We start from the raw sequence: 21,764 nt of genomic DNA on the forward strand, positions 1-21,764 counted from the left end.
TTTTTTTTTTGCGGTACTGGGGGTTGAACTCAGGGCCTTGTGGTTGCAAGGCAAGCACTCTACCAGCTGAGCTATCTCCCCAGCCCTGCATTCATTTGTTGATTGACATTTGGGTTGTTTCCATCTGGAATGTATAATTGTTTAAAACCAACAACAACACGAGGTTCTGTTTCTCAGCCTACCCACCATGGTCTTGGACATCTACTGGATAAATGGGCTTGTTATCAGGATTCTGTTGGCTGCCTTCAGTCAGTGACCTGGAGTGACCCAGCTAGAGCATTGGGGTTCCTCTCTGGGAGCCAGTCTCACTCTCCCTTCATCCGTTCCATGTACTTTGGGTTAGGGGTAGTTTCTGTGACTCGTTTATTCATATATATCTCCTGGGATTTGCAGCACTCTGACTTCCACCAATGTTGGGGATTGGTTCTGGGTATAAAACTGTCTTCCATGGTCTGTTTTCTGACTGGGCATCTTCTCTTAGTGCCTCTTAACCCTAACTCCAGGCTTTAAATGTTTTTTTACTGCTGGTAACTCCATGTGTAGGCCATCTTTCCCTGGCCCCATCCCCTGCCAGCCAGCTGCCCGCTGACCCATCCACCGGGGTGGCCCTTGGGTCTCTTGTGTGGAAGCTGTCAAAACCTAGTCTCCACCAGGTGCCTCCTGCATTTTGACTATATGTGACTGAGTGTGCAATTTGGGGCAGTGGATATATTTACAGTCTATCTGCTATGACGCTGGGATAAAATTGTCTTGACTTTCAAAACCAGTTGTGAGTGGAACAAACTGCTTCATATTTTTGTTAGTACTTTCAGTTTTGTGTATGGCATTGACTTGTAGCAAATAATTGCATTTTAATGTAAGAGTTTAGTTGTCCTGGGATCTAGGATTTCAGGAAAATGTGTAGGGCAGAGCCCAGGTTTCCATCATAGGCTACTTCATGGACACTTTGGGCTGAGTTTTGGAGAGTTATCCTCAGGTTAGCCGAGGTCTGCGATTACCGACCAGTGAACTTTCAAACTACACTGACGATCTGGAAGCATTTCTGCACCCCCGCCCCCACTGGGTTTCTTTGCAGAGTCTGTAAAGCTTTTGGGGGTAAAACAGCAGTTGGCAGACCTTGTTGGAACTAGCCAAATAGTAAATATTTTTGCCTTTTTGGTTCATAGGATTCAATGCTGACCCGTAGCAATATGTCAATGAATAGGTGTGGCTCTGTTCCAGTAAAACTATTTGCAAACAACAACAGCGAGAAGGTAGCTGGCTTGATTGGGCTCACTAGTCACAGTTTGCCAATCACTTGTGCAGAAAATAGACTTATCAATTGAGATTAATTACCCAGGTAGACTGGGGTGAATTGCTACTGAGTTGCATTATTACAGTATAAGAAAAACTGGTTAAGGATTTAAAGATCAGGCCTTCTCAAGGTGAAAATTATCACCAAGTGGATGCCATTCAAGACTTTTTCTTTCTTTGTGTGTTTATATGTGTTTATGTGCACAGTGCTGGGGATCAAACTCAGTATATGTGCACACTATGCAAGTGCTCTGCCATTGACTCATATTCCCAAATCTACATTCAAGCTTTTGAGGAGTCACCTAAGACATATTTAGAGCACACGGTTTAGCACAGAGCAGTAAATATCTTAGTACACACAGCATAGTATAATAATATAAGACCTTCATAAAAAACAAATGGTAATTGCTAGCAAAGGTGGAGGACTTGAAATCTTCATGCTTTGCCAGTGGGAGGTGTTGCAGTTGCTTTGGAAAATAGTCTGGTAGTTCCTCAAAATGTTAAACATAGTTACTGCAGGACCCAGCAGTTCTACTTTTAGGTAGGTGCCCAACAGAAATAAAAATGTCCACAGAAAAATGTATACACCAGTGTTCATGGCAGCATTGTTTCTAACAGCCAAAAACAGAATCGACTTGTCCATTACCTGATGAATGGATAAGCAAAATGTAGCTTATTCATACCATGGAATTTTATTCAGCCATAAATGAAGTTCCAACACATGCAGTAATATGAATCAACCTTGGAAACATTATGCTAAGTGAAAGAAGCCAAACAGAAAAGGCCACATACTGTATGATTCCATTTATGTGTACTTTCCAACTTAGACACTTCTGTAGACAGAGAAAGTCCCTTTATTAGTGATTACCAGGGCCTGGGAGAATTAGAAAGTGATTGAGCTTTCTTCTGAGGTTAGGGAAATGTTTGGAATTGAAAGGTGGCGATGGTTGTAGAGCTCTGTGAATATTAAAAAATGCTCCAAAATATTTGTTTGGACAAAGGAAATCTAAAAAAAAAATCTGTATTTTTAGAGCACATATTTTTGTTGTAGTTGTTTCCAAACTTTTCCATTTCCCTCAGTAAACAGACCCCCATTTCCTTGGGGAGGCAGACCAAGTGATGGATGGGGTGAAAGAAGCAGTGTGTTCATGCATTAGTGGTCCCCTCAGTGTGGACTTGGTCAGTCCCAGGGTCCTGGTCACTCCAGACTTTCTGGCCCCAGATGGTTCCTTTCTCTTGTGGTAATCCTGAAGCCAGTCTGGAGGACCCCTGAGCTGCGTATACCCCGGGGCACGTAGTATTTCCAGCTGCATTCTGTGTTTTTCACTTTTTCTCAGGAATCACTTGCTCCTTTGTGAGGCTCATGGAATATGTTTCTTCTCTGTTACAGATTGAAGAAGGAAGTAAAGCTGCAGCTGTGGACAAGTTGCTGGCTGGAGATGAGATCGTGGGCATCAATGACATTGGTCTCTCAGGGTTTAGACAGGAAGCCATTTGTCTGGTGAAAGGATCCCATAAGACCCTGAAGTTAGTGGTCAAAAGGTAAGATCTGTACCTCCTCATGCTTACCAAGACAAGCAGAAGTTATCTGTTCCTTCTATACGTGGTATAATATTTGCATATAACCTACCCATGGCTTAAGTCGTCTCTAGATTATTTATAATACCTAACATAATGTAAATACTCTATCAGTGGTTATTATATTGTATTGTTAGGGAATGATGAAAAAAAGGTCTTTATATCTTTAGTACAGATGGAATATTTTTATTTTTGCAAACACTTTATTTTTTAAAAAATATCAGTCAGAGATTGGTTGAGGATGCAGAACCTGTTGTATATGGAGAGCTGTGGCTGTATACCTTGGCAAAGGATGAATCCAACATCAAAATTTTAAATCTTTCATATTTGATTACTAATGATTTTTTTAAAAATTTCATCTATCGAGTTCCCGTGTCTTTTCTTTGCTGACAGAAAGCTATGTTCGTGCTCCCAGTGAGGTGGTTTGTGGTTGTCTGCTGTTTACACAATGTGGCGGGCTGCTGGTTTTAGTTTCTATGCTGGGAAGAGAGGGTGCTGCCTCACAGCACAGACACCAGCAGCCGAGGTCTTGGGGAGCAAGCTGCTTATTTCTACCCATCAAATTGTTGTAGAACTGTGAATGATTCTCAGCACTCAGGGATATGTCCCTTTTACACCCAGGGATGAACACGATACTCCTGGGCGCCACCATAGTGTTTATAGCTTCTTAGATAGAAATAGCTCTCTACATTTTGTACTTGGCTGATTCAAAGCAAGTGTCTGTATGTCCTTTTTGACAGAATTAATACTTTCTTTCAAAGATTGGCAATAAATTTTAACAAGTAAATTTCAACTTTTTAGCACAGAATTGAAGACATACTTCTGAAAGGAAGTGTGAGTTTTGTTTGCCTTAAACAGCATCTAAGGTGGAGGTTCAGAAACCAGGAAGGGAATATGTTCCTTGGCAACTTCATGTATCCACCTCATCTTTAAGTGATGCATGCTGTTCCTGAAGACCCTTGCAACAAATCCTTGTAACTCATAAAGGCAGTTTCTGAGCCCTATGGGTAGGGTGGGCTGAGAGGTACTGTCATTCCTTGGGGACCACCTCATTAACGCTCAGAAGGTAGTTTGTTGATTCACTTAGACTTACAAGGGATGGTGATGGGAAGAGAAGCTTATATTTGCAGAGATCAGACAAGGAGTTATTAATCATCTCTGCAGATCATCACCCAACCCCCAGATGGACGGCAGTTCTCTTCTTCTGTCTCCTCTACCTTCCTGGTTCCAGGCTGTCAGAGCCTTTAAAACACTGAAGCATGCTCTTTGGTTTCCTCTGTATCTCTTTGTGGGGAAGACACCAGCTTAGTCAACACAGTGGCCAAATTTTGTGACACCAGGGTCTTTCCATGCATCTGAATTCCTAGCTGGGAGGTTTTGGAGTCAGAAGATAAATGCATTGTGAACTTTGATAGACATTCCAGAGACCTCAAATCACTTGTTTTGTTTTTTTTTTTTTTTTTTGCATCATCTCTTGTACAGTCTTTTCAATTTGTTTTTTTCTCTATGAATATGATACATGAAAAATGGTTTTATGATGTACATTTGCGTTTCTATCACTGTGAGTGAAACCGGGCATCATTTCATATGTCCAGAAGTGCAAGATGTATAATTATTTTTTCAACTAGAGGTACAACAGTATGAAACCTTTTCAAAGGAAAGCATCTGTACCACCTGAGAGGGTAAGTAGAGGCTGTAGGGCATCTGTTGACTGATTTAACTGGATTTAGTCTTTTAAAAGACTCTCAGGAAAGGGGACTAAATGCCTGAAGGATCAATGGGAGCCACTATGTAAAACCCCCACTTTGCATTTCACAGACTCGGTTTTCCTTTAAATGAAGGGAATGCAGATAATGAAGTTTGAATAGAATTACTTTAACATGTGTTAACAACATATAAAAACAAAACAGTTTATTCACACATTTATTTTCAAACATACTTTTAATAACATACTCTGGTGTTTTAAAATCTATCAAAAGAATTCTGTATTACTTTTTAATAATAGATGTAGTTTTCCCCCCTCCCCCACTTGGGCAGAAAACAAGTCTGACAAGTCTTTGTTCAGAGATGTGCAGGAAGGGCTGGGGACATGGCTCAGTGGTAGAGCACTTGCCTATCCTGTGCAAGGTCCTGGGTTCCATCCACAGCACCACACATACACACACACAAGTCATATTTGGGGTATGGGATTAAGCTCAATGGCAGAGCACTTGCCTAGCACACCCAAGGCCCTGGGTTTGGTCCTCAGCCCTGAATGGGAAAAGGGAAAAGTAAGGAGATGTGAAGGAAATGTTTCTAAACCATTAAATTAGTTAATATTAGGATTTGTTGCTGTCACGCAGCTTGTGGTGAATGACTGCTGTTAAAGATGTACATAATGAGGACTTATAAAACTCTTTTTCTGTATTACAAAAGCACCAGTGAGTACTTTTCATTTTGTGTGTGTCTGGGGGGGTAACTGGGGATTGAACGCAGAGGCACTTGACCACTGAGCCACATCCCCAGCCCTTTTTACTTTTTATTTTGAGATACCATCTCTCTAAGTTTCTGAGGCTGACTTTGAACTTGGGATACTTCAGCCTCAGCCTCCTGATCTGCTGGGATCATAGGCATGCGCCACTGCACCTGGCATAAAATTGTTCTTAAAGTTGGGACATGTGTTCTTCTCTATCTAAATTTTAATCTCCCCACTGTCTTCTTTCTCCATCCCCAAACCACCACTAATCTGCCTCTGTCCCTGTGGATCAGTTAGTGTTGATTAGCATTTTATGTAGAGCTCTGAGTGTGCCAAGATGGGGTATAGCTAGTGGTAGGCTATGCTTAGAGGCCCTGCCTTCGATCCCCAGAACCAAGGGTGGGGTGAGTATCTAGTCAACACATAACTATTGTATATCGCCCTACTTAAAAGCTTGATCAAATAGTGGATTAGGTGGCCCAGTCCTTATGTCAGTGCACACTGGCCCACCTTAGGTGCCTAAGAACTGGTACCTCTGTTTAAAGCATTGTGGCCATTTTCTTTTTTCTTTTTTCTTTTTTTTTTTTTTGGTGGTGTTACTGGAGTTTGAACCCAGGGCCCCTCTACCACTGAGCTACATCCCCAGGCCCCAGGCTTTTTTGGAGGGTGGGCAGGGGAGACAGTCTTACTAAGTTGTAGAGACTGGCCTTGAATTTGTGATCCTCCTGCCTCAGCCTCCCAAGTTGCTGGGATTCAGGTGTGTGCTACCACACCTGGCTGATTGTAGCAAACATTTGAATAGTATTTGAACTGCCTTCGCCTAGTGACTCCCTTCCTCCTTGTCTTTTGTTTTGTATGCTTGTTTCATTTTTGTGTGGTGACCAGGGGACCAAGCTGCTGGGATAGGATGAGGTGGACCATTTTTACTGAGTGGTGGGATCTTGTTTCATGGAGCACAGGGAAGGTCATCATCAGGAAGCCATACCTGAGAAGACATAGAGATCTCTCTCTTTCTCTCTCTCTCACCAGTGAAGATTCTTTCCCAGACAGTTGAGAGGGAGCTCATCCTCTCTGCCAGGCAGGGTTAGCAGGAAGCAAAGTGTGTGTATCAGTCCTTCCCTCCGAGAGCACATGTGTCCTTGGCCATGCCTGGGTGGAGTCCGTGGCCCATGAGATGGGGCGGATGGATGGTGAGTGACTGTCTTGGAGTCGATCAGCTGCGGGGTTAGGAGAGCTGAGAGCCAGCCTCTCCCCTTCCCCTTCTCCCTCCCAGGCGATTTGTTCCTTGTCTTTACCTTGGTCAAGGAAATGTGCCTTTGTAGGGAAGTTCAGGGAGGACGCAGAGCCTGTGTTATGTTTGTCTCTGCAGTTGTCATCTGCACTGTTTCTGTAGGTGCCCAGGCCCACCCCTGGAGACCTTGATGGCGGGTCTGGAATGGACCTGGGCTCTGGGATCTTGGAAGGCCGCAGGCTGTTTTACTGAGAGACTGTGGTGGCTTTGTTACTCACTGGCTTAAGCGATTGTGCTTGGAGAGAAGGCTGAGACAGAAACTGGGAGGCACTTTGGCATTTTCCTGGTTCACTTCACCCTGTGGATAAGCCTGTCGCTGTGGGAAGGATGGCGCCTAGCTCTGTTGGGCTTGTCCTGCTCCCTCAGTGCCAGAGGTCATGTCATTGCTGTTGCTGTCTGATGCCCTCAAATAGTCATTAACAGTTTGGGGGGACACATCACCCATTTTTCTAAATCCAGAGGCAAATTATTACAATTTCAGCTCCTAAAAAGTACTTATGTTGGGGCTGGGGATTTAGCTCAGTCGGTAGAGTGCTTGCCTTGTAAGCACAAGGCCCTGGGTTCGATCCCCAGCACCCAAAAAAAAAAAAAAAAAAAAAAGGTACCTATGTTTTCAAATACCCTAGGGAAATTTCTATTACATATCACATCATAAATTGTTTTCTAAATTTACATTATAATTTTTTTTTTCAATATGGGCGTGTACCTGCCACCCCATCCTTAATCCCCACTCTGTTTTTTCTCAACCCCATCCTGAGTTGCAAGTTTTGCTGGGGAGAAATCTTCCATAGGGTTGATTAGTGCTATTCTCTGCCTCTTTCCTGATGCTCTTAAACCTTTTGTGGACCTAATTACATCCACTAAGCTTGCATTCAGGAGCGGATTAACACCAAAGGGGACGGCTTTTTGCCGGAGTCTGTAAGGGTTACTGAGCCGCAGTTCTGTGGTTACATGTTTGAAGAAATGAGACTTCAGATGGAGTGACAATACTCTTGCTTGTTCAGAGCAAGTTTCTTGCCACATGCACCCCTTCTCTGATATTACAAAGTTGTATTGATTTCTGCTTCAAACTGGCACTATGCAGTGCTCCCCCCTGTCCCCGGCTCCATGGAGCTGTCCTAGAGCAGGTGACCCTGTGGCCCCAACATTGATCACACAGATGTTCCCAGGAGCTGCTGTGTAAGGAGTAAGGGGCTGGCTGAAACAGCAGCAGGTTGCATCTCTCCCCTCCTTTCCAGAGAGCTCTTCATGGGGAAGAAAGTGTGCGCTTGTGTGTGTGTGTGTGTGTGTGTGTGTGTGTGTGTGTGTGTTTTCAGATTGTATTTATTTGGAGGGCATGCTCCTAGTGGGGGTAGCTGGGGGGTGTCAGGTGAAACCCTGCTTTGGGGGGTGCTCTGACATTGCTCATTCATGATTGTAGGGTGGGTCGTTCTCAATTCTGTGAGCCTCAAGATTTATGTGTTTATTTTCTGTTAAACACAAATGAGACACTGAGGTTTCCATTGAATGAGCACCCTGATTTGTTTGGGCGATTGTCCAGTATTGTTTTTATTAAGTGAAATTAAGAGAAAAAGTAAACCACATAGATCAGAATTGTTTTTTGGGGGTCTTTCTCTCTTTGGGGTTATACTTAGTATGTAGCTTAAGTAATTTAATCAGATGGCTCTGTTGATTAAGGGAGAGTTTCATATTCTAAATCAAGTAGAGAATTGTAAGTTATTGATTTTCAATTCTTTATTTATTGTGAAGAACTGGGCCTTTAATGAGACCTTTATGTATCTATGCGTACTGATAACCAAGGCGTGCAAATGACATTTATAGTTGAGTTTGGAAACATTGGTGACTTCTAATATGTTAATACACACATAACATTTCATTTATTTTTGTTTATTTGAGATTTCTAGAGGAATGTGAATGCTGCATAACTGGGATCACAATGTACAGATTAAGCTTATTTGGAGATTTAAAGAATTGAGAAATTAATCATAGCACTAATAGTAATGATGTTAATTTTTCTTTCCTTCCTTCCTCCTGCTGGAAATTGAACCACTGGCCTTATGCATGCTTAGCACCTGCTCTTCCATTGAGTTACCACCCCTAGACTTCTTTTTTTTTTTTTTTAAAGAAGTAGCTCTAATAAAGCCTCCCTCAGTCACAGCCCTCAGCTTTAGGAGAAAAAGTTTCTGTGTGTTGGCCAAATGCCCAGTTGGAAAGAGAAGTGTCTTGAGCGTGTGAGAGAAGCCTCCGGGAATGTCCTGTCTTGAGTCTTGGGAGTGCTCGGATCCTGGGTTCTCCCTGGGCTCAACCTTGTAAAGGGCTTGACTGGCAGAAGGGCTGTGTTCTGTGTTACACCCAACCTCATTGTCATTCCTAAGGGACAGGTGACTTCCCAAGGCTCTGTGTACCCCACACTGCACCCACTGAAGGGTCCCCTCTCTGCTTGGCCCATCCTCAGCTTCAGCTGCACCTGTGGGCCCCAGCTCCTCTGTGCTGTTTTGTCTGAGTGGAAATGCACTTTCAGCTTGTTGCCAAGGGGTGGGGAAGAGGTGATGTTGGCAGAGCCGGGGGGCAGATGGCCACTGGACAGGTCATGAAGTTTGCATAGACATCACTTCTTAGAACTCACCTGTCAATCCCAAAGCCTGACCACGAACACCCCTTAGGTCCAAGGCAGGAAGTCTTTGGAGGAGAAAAGAAGCCCAACCTTTGGCACAGGCATTTTCTAGAAAACAGGAGGCATACGATACTATTAAAGAAAGCGTGAGTTTGTTTGGTTTGATTCTGCATCGCATGCTTCGTTCAGGTGGAGAACATGCTCACCTCAGGAACGGCTTCATGCCTCGGCCTGACCACACCACTCCCTTCCCCTGGAGGTTGTCATCCCCACATCCTCATAAAGATCAAGCTCCTGGGAGCTTGATTTTATCTTGAAAGAAAGCCTGTTGGTGGCAGTTGAGAGTCCGAAGGCCTCTTTAACTGAACAAAGTGGTGTCATGGCCACGTGTTCAGGAGGTATTGCTGAAGGGTGACCACTGCAACATGGCTGTGGCTGTGAAATGTGTCCATCAGACAGCTTGGGTCTTACCTGGGTTGAGACTCTTGGCTGTCAGGTGGGGTAGTCAGCGTCTTGGATGTCATGGGGCACGGCAGGCCGAGCTGCCTTTCACTGTGGAGGACGCCTGTACTGTTGAGTCTGTTGTGGTGGAATTGCTTCATTTAATAAGACAAATGCAATAGAACAAGGTGGTTTGTCCGCAGCCATAGTTAAAAAAAAAGGTTACAGATCTTGCTTGAGCATTCCTACTTGAATTTTCCAACTATGACATTGTAGTACATTAATTAATTCTAACTTTTACAGTGCTGGGGCTAGAACTGGGGACCTCAAGTATGCTAGGCAAGCACTCTACCACTGAGCTATACCCCAGAGCCTCTGATTCATTACATTTAAGGATAAAGAGGTCCATTCTGTGACTTGATGCTTGTTCAGGGTCAGGGTGCCTTCCATCCTTAGTGCTACCATATGATAAAATAGATGGGTATTTTTATCAACCAGCTAGCAAGATGACTGGCAGTTTATCATAGTGACTGTACATGTATGGTATTATGGAATAGTTCTCTAAGTATGTAAAGCATTGTGAAGAGTGTGGATTAAAGTGATAGGCTTTCTTTGAAGAAATATTATTTAATCAGAATTTTTTTGTTTTTTTTTTAACCACCGAGCTACGTCCCTAGCCTTTCTATTGTTTTTATCTTGAGAGGGGCGTCTTTCTAAGTTCCTGAGGCTGGCCTCAAACTTGTGGTGATCCTTCTGCCTCAGCCTTCTCAGTCACTGGGTTTACAGGCATGCACCACTGCGCCTGATCAGAATAGCATTTGACTATTGCCACATTCCGTTAACCTCCAGTAGCAGGGCCCATACTTTATATTCAGGTGAATTCTTGGTAAATTTCATGGGTCTTGTTTTTTTTTTTTTTTTTTTTTCTGACTTTATAGCGGAGTGCCTCTCTTTCCGTAGTCCTGGCTAACATTTCTTTGCACTTTGTGACTAATGTCTTTCTTGGATTACTTTCCCTAAACTTCACAGCTCACCTATATATCCCTACTCCTTGTTCCTTTCTCTAGGAGAAAATAACTTTTTTTTTTTTTTTTTCTTCTTCTTCTTCTTCTTCTTAACTCTTTTGACCTGGAGATGCTTAAACTAACCACAGACTCCACAAACAGAGTTTGGGGACAAATCGTGAAAATGCAGTTAATTAGCATGGACTTTGGAGAGTGGGCAGAATTCTAGGACAGGCTAGGTAGATGAATGTCGTGGGGCCTCTTTCCCTTTCCTTCACATTTATTTATGTAGATAGGCCTCTTGACATGTAGCACTTGTTACTTATTTATTATTATTTTTGCAGTGCTGGGGATTGAACCCAGTGCAGACAGGCTAGGCAAGCACTATACTCCCAGCCTTATAGGCAGCATTTATTTATTTATTTATTTATTTTTAATTTTAGTTATAGATGGACACAATAGCTTTATTTTGTTTATTTATTTTTACATGGTGTTGAGGTTCGAACCCAGTGCCTCACACATGCAAGGCAAGCACTCTACCTCTGAGCCATAAACCCAGACCGATAGGTAGCATTTAAATGACAGCAACTTATAATATCTTGTTGCTTTTTATTTATTTATTTATTTTTTGCATAGCTTTTGCCTTATTTTTAAATTTTTTGGAAAATTTTCAGCCTTTATTCTTCTGTATAAGACTCATTGACTCTGTTGGTAACCCTTAGGGCTATTTATGATACTAATGGCAGCACATTTGAATGTCTTTGAGTTTCTTTGCCGCACGTCTGTTCTGTTGAAATGTAGTGGGGATGTTGTGTTGGTGCCTTTTTAGACAATTGGATGGTTGGGGAATGTGCTTTTGCACCCAGGTGGCTTGGGTACAGGGAGTGTGTGGGCTTTTCTCTTTCTTTCCTTCTCAACATTATAGGCTTATAGAAACCAACATGTAAAAAGTGATAGAAGAAACGAGTCCCTTGGGTCTGCTTCAACCCCATGTCCTGCCTGCAATGTTCATTTTGTGTCATTCCTCTGGCAGTGGATCCTTCCAGAGTTCCAGAAGGAACACTGGAGTCTGCAACCAGAAGTGTGGGCTTGCTCTTGTGGGGGCGGGAGGGGGGGCACGAGGTGGTGGGGGAGATAGAGGAAAACTGGCTGGGCCGAGAGACTCTCCAAAGCTTTCTACCTGTGCAAATGCTGCTAAATGTGACTTTGATGTCTTGTATCAGTTTGAGCTACTGAGGTCATTTGGGAATTTTTATCTTTCCCAATTTTCATGTATAAAGGCAAGAACTACTTGATTCTTGTCCTATGGGACCCCCGATCTTATCCGGCATGATGTCACTATCCATATAATGGCATTTTTCTGTACCACTGCCCAGGAAAAGAATGCACTGCCGTATAAAACTTCTCCCAGTGCTATGAGGGGCTAGTCTGCTTTTTTCTCATAGTAAACACACACACAGGGAGTTGACTTTTGTAGCGTGCTCTAATACACATATTTCGTACGTTCATTTAATTTGTGTAGATGCACTCCAGTTGGATGAAGTCATTCCAGTAGGCCCTGCTTTCTGGAAACCCGCAGCTGAGAGAGCCAATAAGGCATGATCCAGAAAACTCTTACAAGCCATGATTCCAAGAGGAGAAGAGGGTGGGTGCAGACCCCAGGACAGCCTCTTCCGAGGACAGGGCAGTGGAGCTGTCCTAAGGCCAGGGTTGAGATGCGGAGCACAAACCTCTGTGAGCCATATGAGATGTACCCAAACTGGAAACCAAAGCTGTCAGGTTAAAAAAGAGTGGCAGAGGGGAAGAAGTGAAAGGCAGGCCTGGGAGGGGGAGGGTAAAGATAGTTTGGGGCTAGAGCAAACACTTGACTCATCAAAGCCCTGAGATCCTGACACTGGTCCTGAGAATCTGCTTTATCCAAGTCCCCAGGTGACTGTGCTCTGATGAACTGCTGGGCTAGGCATTGGAGGACCTGGGAGTATGGGTATCCTGTGGAACGTGGGAACAGCTGATGGTTCTGGAGTAAGGGAGGGAGGAGATCCGACTAAAGCTGTGCTGCTGGGAGGTTAATTTGGCAAGTGGTAGAGATAGACCCAGAGAAGGAAAGGCCTTCTGGGGGCTTGGCAGGAGAAGGGAGGAAGCACAAGGTCAGAGCCAGGGCTCATTTCATGTTTATAGGAAGGTGTAGTTTATTTGTTTAAATAATTAGAGCATATGCAATTGCCAGGGGCTAGCTGCTTCCCCTCTTCCCCAGCCCAGGTGTTTCAAAGCATCCTGCTCGCCTGTGCTCTCTATGGGACCTGCCCCTCCAGGCCTCTGCACCCTGTCTACTGGCTCCAAACCCTGGAGCTTGTTCCAGTCACTGAGCCCCTGGAATATATTCAGTTCTTCCTCACCCTGCCCTTTATAACAAGGCCTTTCCAACCTCTGACTCCTGGACGACCAAGAATTCTTCCCTTGCCTGAGTACAGCCCAAGAGCATCCCCTCCACCTTGAAGCCCCCCACCTCCCAGGTGACCAGCCTGGCCTCCATCTAGCACTTCCTGTTACTCTCAACTAACCTGGGAGAGAGGGGAGTGATGGAACAGAATTTTATTTATTTTAGGGGTTGGTATGTCTTTGCTTTCTTCTGAAAGGTTATGAAAATAACCCAATGAAATTTTTATTTTCTTTTTGGAGGCGAGGGAGAGAATTCTGTCTTTCTATATGAAAAAATGAAAATTTCACTAAAGTAGCTCTTCTAACAATAAAATGAAGCAGAATGTTTGACATCTAAACCTGTTATACTTCATCGTCAGTGACGTCTTAGCATTATTTTTGTATTTTTGATCTGAACCCAGTCTTTTTAAAAAAATCTCTAAAGATTACCTAGCATATAAAACTTTTTTAAAATTACAGTAAGTTTACCATTAGTCTGAGTTCAATCTTCAGTATTATGAGGGGAAAAAATTAATTTAAATTAGTTTTGGTGTGAAATTTATGGGTTCATGGGAAAGGATTTCAGGGAAACCCTTAAAATTCTCTTTTTGTAGCAGGGATTGAACCCAGGGGTGCTTAACCACTGAGCCACATCCACAGCCCTTTTTATTTTTTTGAGAGTGCCTTACCAAGTTGCTGAGGCTGACTTTGAACTTGTGATCCTCCTGTTTCAGTATCCCCGGCCCCCGCCCCAAGCCACTGGGATTCAGACATGTGCCACTGTGCCTGGCCTCTTTCATTTTTTTAAAGAAATCATTAGAACGTCATTGGTGAAATCTTTGCTATTTATTTTGTGGCATGGGTAAGTAGGTACAAACTTGGTTCAGAGGCCCCAGCATCAAGGTGGCTTGGCTGTCCTGGCACACACTACAGAACATCTGTGTCCTGCTTATCATACCTGCATTTCTGTGGGCCAGGTGGTTTAAAGCCACTCACTCCAGGGCCTATCTTGTTGAAAAGGGAATCTCAAATTTCCTGTTCTTTAAGCTTCAGTGCCACCTGGGAGTGGGTGAGATAGAGCCAGTGGGACAATGAATGTGGGTGGGCTCTAGGTGGCGCCAGAGCACTGTGTCCCCAACTCCAAGGGCCTTTGAATAGAGACCAGCATGCAGGTGCTTCTCTCCAAATCCAGCTGTTGCCAGGCATCAGAGGTGCTAATGAACAGAAACCAGCCTGACCCTTGCTTGCTTCCCAGATATGTTCATGATGCACCAGGAAATTCAGAGAAGGTGAAACAGCACATACGTGAGGGAAATTTCCCTGTCCCCAATAGCTCTGGCATTTTCAGTGCTAGTACAGAGGAAGGTAACCCTTTTTTGCCGTGCGTCTTTGCTCTATATTAGGTAGACCCAGTGAGTGTCGTCACTGCAGACAGTGTCTTTGTGAAATAGACACTTGCATCTTGGTGGGTTACATTCCTTCCTTGCCTCACAGAGCATTGCCTGTTGTCTTCAGACAGCTCCAAAGATGTGAGCCAAAGTGAGATGCATTTTATGAACATGCTAGAGGTTCACTCTCCTTAGCATTAGTATGGAATGAGAAACATTTTGACCAAATGGCTAGCTGTTCAAGTCCACATTAGATGGAAGCTGAGAATTGTCATTATAGAATAAACTTGAGGACAAGAGAGTAAATCTGAATTGTTTTCATTAATTATTATAAGTTTTAAAGAAGCACAGTCTTCAGGTTTTCACAGAGTAACATTCAGTTAGGGATGGAATTGTTCAGCCCTGTCAGCTGCTAGGTTGCTTCTGTGGTCACTGGTTTACTTACAACACTGAATAAGTAAGTCATAATTTTCTCATGGAGTCATTGGAAGAGCGAGGGTTTATTGTTTTAGTTTTTTGCTTATTCTGTTAGTGTAGGTTAATGTTCCCACCACACTGCTCTCCCCACTGTTAATAACTAAGCTTAAAATTTGACTCTACTTCACACTCAAATTTGAGGATTTGGTGCCTTGGGATAGTGCATTTTCTTCTACAGTTCTGAAACTGAACCTCTGGGTCCTTGATAAGAAAGTGCTTGCTGGATAATTTCAGAAGCAGATTTATAAATTGTTATCTTCTGTTCCAGTCATCTTTGCTGCATCAAAAGTCACACTGAAAGTGGCATAAAATAGAATTTCCAGTTATAAAATTACATGATCACAGAGCAGTTGACCTGTAGGTAGGTACCTAGAAGCATACTATTTTAGGGCTGGTTATTTTAAGAGTAAAAGTTTGCTGAAGATATCCTCCAACAGTGGTTATTTGCTCTTGAAGGGCAAGTGAGGATGCAGGGGGTTGGGAGGCAGAGAGCTGACACTTGACATTCATTTAATTATTCACACATTTTGTGAAGACAGACTTCATTGCTAACATTTTTACATGTGCTTGCTAACAGCAGCTTTTCTTGAAGGAGACTTGTTCTGCCCATGGAGTGTTGCTGCCCCACTGATCCCAGATAGTACCTCAGGCGTACCCATGGTAGAGTGTCACCACAAGTGTTAGGCATTTTCTTTTCTCAGCTTTCTTTTTCTTCCCCTTCGCCTCCAGTTTGTCAGTCTAGTTCATTTCCTTCATTAATTAATTATAAAGAATGATGAAAGAAGTCATGGATATTCTAGCACAAAAAAAGCCAACTGAAAATGAAATTCACATGGCCAGAGCCTTCCTTATGAGGATTTTGAGAAATTCTATGAGGTACGGTCTTGGTTTTATAATTCCTTATTTCTGTGGTGCAAGGGATTCCTGTTTTACATGTTCTCTTTAGTTCGTGGGAAACTATTATAAAATCAACATACTCCACATTTTATCACCCATCTGCCCACATTTGGGAAGCTGCAGACGGTGGCGTGGAAACCTGACAAGGCTCCAACCATGTAGAAAAGCCCTGGCTGGAAGGGACTCAGCCTGTTGGTCATTCAATAGGAACCCTTGGTTGAGCTGACAGTGTATATGGAGAGACTCGAATGAAGATAACTCTCTCTCTTTGTCTTGGTTAATGACAAAATAGCTGTATTTACTTAGCTAGTAAATAGAGATATGCAGTCTAAACTCTGTGCCCCTGCCAGAGGGGCAGTGGGGACATGCTGACCTCTTCTCCAGTTCAATCCCTTCTCCCCAAGGAGACTCAGTCCTGTTCAAAGTTGTGCTAAACCACAAAAGATAAGAAAATCTGTTTGTATTCATATTATGGGGTGAAGGGAGAGGACAAGTGTTGTTTACTTGATTATTTGGAATAAATCTTATTTATTTTTTACATTTATAAAAGTTTTAATTAACAAGTAATAGTTGCATGTATTTTTGGAGGACTGAATTTTAAAGAGTTGAGGACTGGCTGCTTCACATTTTGGAGCCTGTGATTGCCCCTCTGCATTTGGGCAAAAGGATCATTTATAAAATCTAAAATTTTAGATTTAGAACGTGCATGTATGTGTAGGTATGGTGGGGAGCCCTGAGCAGCCTTGACTGATTTCCATTCCTGGGCTCCTGTCTTGGCACGGATGCATCCAGAGTGTGAAACCCCTCACGTGCCTGCATTCTTTTCCAGGAGGAGTGAGCTGAGTTGGAGGCCTCACTCCTGGCATGCCACCAAGTTCTCTGATGGCCACCCTGAGCCTGTCTCCTCTCAGTTTGCTGCTGCCAGTGGCTGCCCTTCCTGGCACAGCCGACACCATGCAAGGTAGGTGCCCGTTCTCCTGGAGGATGCAAAATCTGTATCTGCAGATGCTCAGATATTCCAGTGAGCTTCTTGACTTCAGAATGACTTTGATGTTTCTCATGAGACAAATTGATGCTTGAGTAGGGTTAGAACTGAAACTTTCACTGAGGTGGCACATGGGCGAGGGCAGAAAACAACTATAATAATGAAAAGAGATGACAGCACAACGATGAGCAAGCGTGCTTTCTCCTGTGTTGGGGTGTAAGTGGCAGATAGTGTGGTTTTGGGGCATATGTGTATGTACACATGTATGTCTGTATCCCCATGCACGTGTGCTAGTTTGTGTATGCATGTGTGAGAGTGCCCGTAAGCATATGTGTGCATATCTGTGTGTATCTGTATGTATGCCTGTTGTATTTGAGTGTGCAAGTGTATCCACATGAATGTGTTTGTGTACGTATGTTTGAAACTAACAAAATCATTTCAAAATCCATTTTTGGCTATTAATAAGTACTGTTCAGATGCAAAATTGCAGCGAAATGTACTGAAGTGGTGTGAAGGAAATACCTCTCAAATACAGTATTACCTGTTTAAAATACAGAGAGGATGGTATTTTTGAAAAGCACCAGATTCTCAACTGAATATAAAAGTGAAAAGTGAAAAATGAAAAATGGGCTTTTAATTTCAAGACTGAAGTAACTTTAATAGCATCTCCATTTAGTCCTTGTGACTAAATGTATCTCTCTTTCTCTCTCCTTCTTTCTCTGTACTGGGGATTTAACCCAGGGGAATCTAACCACTGAGCTACATCCTGCCCTGCCCCACCCTTTTGTTTTTCTGAGAAGTGTCTCAGTAAGTTACTTAGGGCCTTGCTAAGTTACTAAGACTGGCCTCAAACTTGTGATCCTCCTCCTCAGCCCTGTGAGTTGCCACAATTACAGACATGTACCATTGTGCCTGGTTTGCATTCTCTTAAAGAAACGGGCACTACCCACATCTATGTGGAAACTGCACTTAGTGTTATTTCTGTTTGCCTGGAGTTAGGACCTTGTGGAAGAATTGTCCTTGGTGGGACAATATCAGGAACATGCACTATTTCTGACGATGCTGGGTCTGTCCTTAGAGGACCAGTATAAAAACTTCATGTGACCAGCTTGTCCATTCTCCTTGCTATACTCTTGTCCTGGTCACCCTGCCTTCTTTCCCACCCTTGTTCTCCCAAACCTAATTTAACAATGACTTTTTTCCTGCTTGAAGCATGAATAGCACTTGGGCATTTAAAAGATAACAACCACTCTTAGCTCATGAATTATCATGTGCCAACACCTGCAGTTAGCTGCTGATAGTCCATGGAAGTGTTCATCGAGGATTTGGCTCCTAGTGATGTAGGCATGAGGTTGGGGAAATGTGTTGGCATTGCAAGGAGTCTGTTTCAAAGCAGGTAGGACATAGTCTCTTCAGCCTGCCCTCAGAGCATCTCACAGTTCAGATGTGCCAAGCTAAAATCTCAGACCCAGGGATCTTCCCCTGTCATCCAGCACCTTCACCCCCCACAGAGTGCCAGCCAGCTCTGTTGACGATTCCATTGCCTTCTGATCTTGCCCTGTGCTGTCACTTGATGCTAAATCAAACCATTCTTGTTTTTGCAGTTCTTCCCATGACCTATCTGGCTCCTGGGAACAGACGAACCTGCAGCGCACTTCTGACCACTTCAGCTCCCTGGGGAGCATGGACAGCCTGGACCACCCCTCCCAGCCCTCTGGACGCCTCTCAGCTGCCAAGTCCAACAGCAGCATTGACCACCTGGGGGGCCACAGCAAGCGGGACTCAGCTTATGGCTCATTTTCCACCAACTCTAGTACCCCTGACCATACCTTGCCCAAGGCCAATGCCTCCTCTGCAGAAAACATCCTGTACAAAGTCGGCCTCTGGGAGGCCTCCAGGCACAGCAGCCGGCAGGGCCAGGCCATGAGTGACCCTCAGGGCCCAGAGGAGCGGTCCATGTGTTTCCCACCCAGGGTCCCTAATGATAGTTGTAAAAGCCCCCGGCCAGAGGACAATGCTGAGCCTAAGCTGGCCACTTCTGGGAGATCCAATTTTGGGCCAGTCTGGTATGTTCCTGACAAGAAAAAAAACTCTTCCTCCCCTCCGCCTCCCCCACCTCCTCTGCGCAGTGATAGCTTTGCTGCCACCAAGAGCCATGAGAAGGTGCAGGGCCCTCCATTCTCAGAGGCGGCCACCACGCAGCACTTTACAGCCCTGACTCGGGCTCAACCCCGTAGTGACTGGAGACCAGAGAGGACTGATCGGCGAAGGCTGGTGTGTCCAAGCAGTGGCAAGGAAGCTGGAGGCCATGGCTACCCTTTGGAGGGCCACCCGGACTGTGGTTGGCTGTGCTTGGATGACAGGTCAGGCAGTTCCCCAGGAGCTCCAGACAGGCTGTCCAGCACAGAGATGCATTTCCGGCAACCTCACCCTGGGGGTCAGCATCTGCGCCAATGCAGTGACGAAAGCCCCAGGACCCCTGTGTCACCAAGGGAACTACAGCGGGTGGCCCTCTCTGGAGGTTGGCAGGAGCCTCCTGCCACACACCACCAGGATGACAGCTCCTCTCTGGGGAGGCGACCCAGTGCTGCCAACCAGAAGGTGGACAGTGGTGGGCTGAGCCACTATTACTGCGTGCCTGCCAGGCAGCCCCTGCAGGGAAGCACCCAGGTGACAAAGCTCCTAGGGGAGTATTGGCATTCAGATGCAGCCATGGGGACCCTGCAGTATGCTCCCACACACCCGATGGGCCAGAGCCCGCGATGCTACCTACCTCAGCATGAGCATGCTCTGGATGCCCAGGAGAGAGAGCAGTGTCCTCCACTGGATTCAGGGGCCGAAGGCTGCTGCTCAGGAACCCAGGAGGCTCCCAGAGCCAGCCATGCTGGGAAAGCCAGTCCCCAGAAGACAGCTGAGGGCTTCCAGTGGGCTGAGGGAGAGGGCGGCAGAATCTCTCGCCAGAGGACACCCATGCTGCACTCCCTGACCCAAGAGGGGTTGTGCCAGCCCGAGAATGGCCAGGATGGTGGCACTGAGAAGCTACCACCATTCGACGCCCAGGTGGGTAAGCCAACACGGAGAAGCGACCGATTTGCCACCACTCTGAGGAACGAGATCCAGATGCGCAGAGCCAAGCTGCAGAAAAGCAAGAGCACAGTGACGCTGGCTGGAGCCAGTGAGGCCGAGGACAGTGCCGGCAGCTGGGTGGCTGAGGCGGGTGGCACCCTAGAAGGTTCCTTCTCTAGCACCTATAAAGACCACCTGAAGGAGGCCCAAGCACGGGTCCTGAGGGCCACCTCCTTCAAGCGCCGGGATTTAGACCCCAACCCAGTGGACCAGTGTCCAGGGTCACTAGAGCACAGGACTGGGGACCATAGCACCTTATCCTCATTCCCTCGGGAGCCAGACTCCGTCCCCCACTTCTGGGAGGCAGGACTGGCCAAGCCACCCTCATCTGGGGGTGGCATGCAGCATGTTCCTCGCATTGGAGGCCGGAAACGATTCACGGCTGAGCAGAAACTGAAGTCGTACTCTGAACCAGAGAAAATGAACGAGGTGGGACTCTCAGAGAACTGCAGTCCTCACCAGCACCCCGGATCGCCCGAGGATACTGTGGGCACATTTGCTGACCGGTGGAAGTTTTTTGAGGAAACAAGCAAGCCCCTCCTCCAGAGACCAGGTCAGAGACAAGCTCTTTACGGAGTCCTGAGGGAGAAAGTGGAGAGGCCGCGGACAGCCGGCCACAGGTATGATGGTGCAGACTCTGGGTTCCAGGTGAGGTCTCGTGCCACCTCCTTTGGAGAAATCCTCAGTGATCGCAGGGAGGTGGAAAGGTCAGGGAAACTGGACCCACCGCAGAGACTTGGAACCTTTGCAGAGTACCAAGCCTCTTGGAAGGAGCAGAGGAAGCCCTTGGAAGCCAAGAGTGCTGGGCGATATCACTCGGCAGATGACATTCTCGACGTGGGTTGGGACCAGCACCAGAGGCAACAGTATGTTCATGAAAGGTCCCGGTCATCACCGTCCACAGACCACTACACACAGGTAAGGATCCTGCCACAAGCCAGGTCCTAGTCTGCCCTGACTGTGACCTTGAGGCATTTATAGGACACACCCAGAATAGGATGGTCTGATATGGTTCTACTTGAGCCCGTTCTCTAGCATCTGGTTTACCAATGTTTCTAGTATCACTGCAGGTGAAAGGTACTTGGGGGCTAAATTGTCACCTGCATGGAAGTTTGCAAACCCACATCTTCTGCTCTTACCCTCCTTGTCCTAATCCCTTGCTTCACAGTCTTTCCCCTTAATTAGTTGTCCCACCTTCATGCTAAACAAAGAATCTGAGGAACTGGGCAGGGTTGTGGGGAGTGCTTTAGAAAATAGTAATGCACCCCTCTGAAATGAAAAGGGTTGTTTTATCTGAGGGCAGTGAAGTATTGCACTATTTTAAGTGACAGTTTTGATGTTGAGCATTAACTTCTATCTTTCTAGAAAACTACATACTCTTTTTTTAAAATTTGTTTTAATTAGTTATACATGACAGTAGAGTGCACTTTGATATATCGTGTGTAATGGAGTATAATTTCTTATTCTTCTGGTTATGCATGGTGTAGAATCCCACTGGTCATATAATTATATATGTACACAGGGTAATAATGTCTGATTCATTCTACACATATTCTTATTAGTACTTCAAAGTCCATAATCTTTCCCTCTCCCTCTCCTTCCTCCTCTCTCTCTGTCCTTCTGTCTGCTTTTTCTGCTTATTCATCTGCATTTGTATTTTTCAAAGAAAAATATGGTTGCAGTAATAGAGTTTCTTTTGTGTGTGTGTGTTTTACAGTACTGGGGATTGATCCCAGGTATGCTCTACCTCTGAGCTACATTGCCACCCTTTCATATTTTATTTTGAGACAGACTCTT

The 21,764-nt window shown here is 45.0% G+C and overlaps 1 protein-coding gene across 2 annotated transcripts in view; it reads left to right on the forward strand.

Annotated features, from left to right (window-relative positions):
• Positions 1-21,764, forward strand: part of Shroom2 (shroom family member 2) — a 78,443-nt gene that overhangs the window by 11,031 nt on the left and 45,648 nt on the right. For both annotated transcript variants that reach the window (XM_047537429.1, XM_047537430.1), the window contains exons 2-4: positions 2,684-2,835; positions 16,686-16,817; positions 18,446-20,885. In XM_047537429.1, coding sequence (XP_047393385.1) covers positions 2,684-2,835; positions 16,686-16,817; positions 18,446-20,885 — 2,724 coding nt within the window. The remainder of the gene's footprint in view (positions 1-2,683; positions 2,836-16,685; positions 16,818-18,445; positions 20,886-21,764) is intronic.

This window comes from Sciurus carolinensis, assembly GCF_902686445.1.
Source record: "Sciurus carolinensis chromosome Y unlocalized genomic scaffold, mSciCar1.2 scaffold_425_arrow_ctg1, whole genome shotgun sequence".
Lineage (NCBI taxonomy): Eukaryota > Metazoa > Chordata > Mammalia > Rodentia > Sciuridae > Sciurus > Sciurus carolinensis.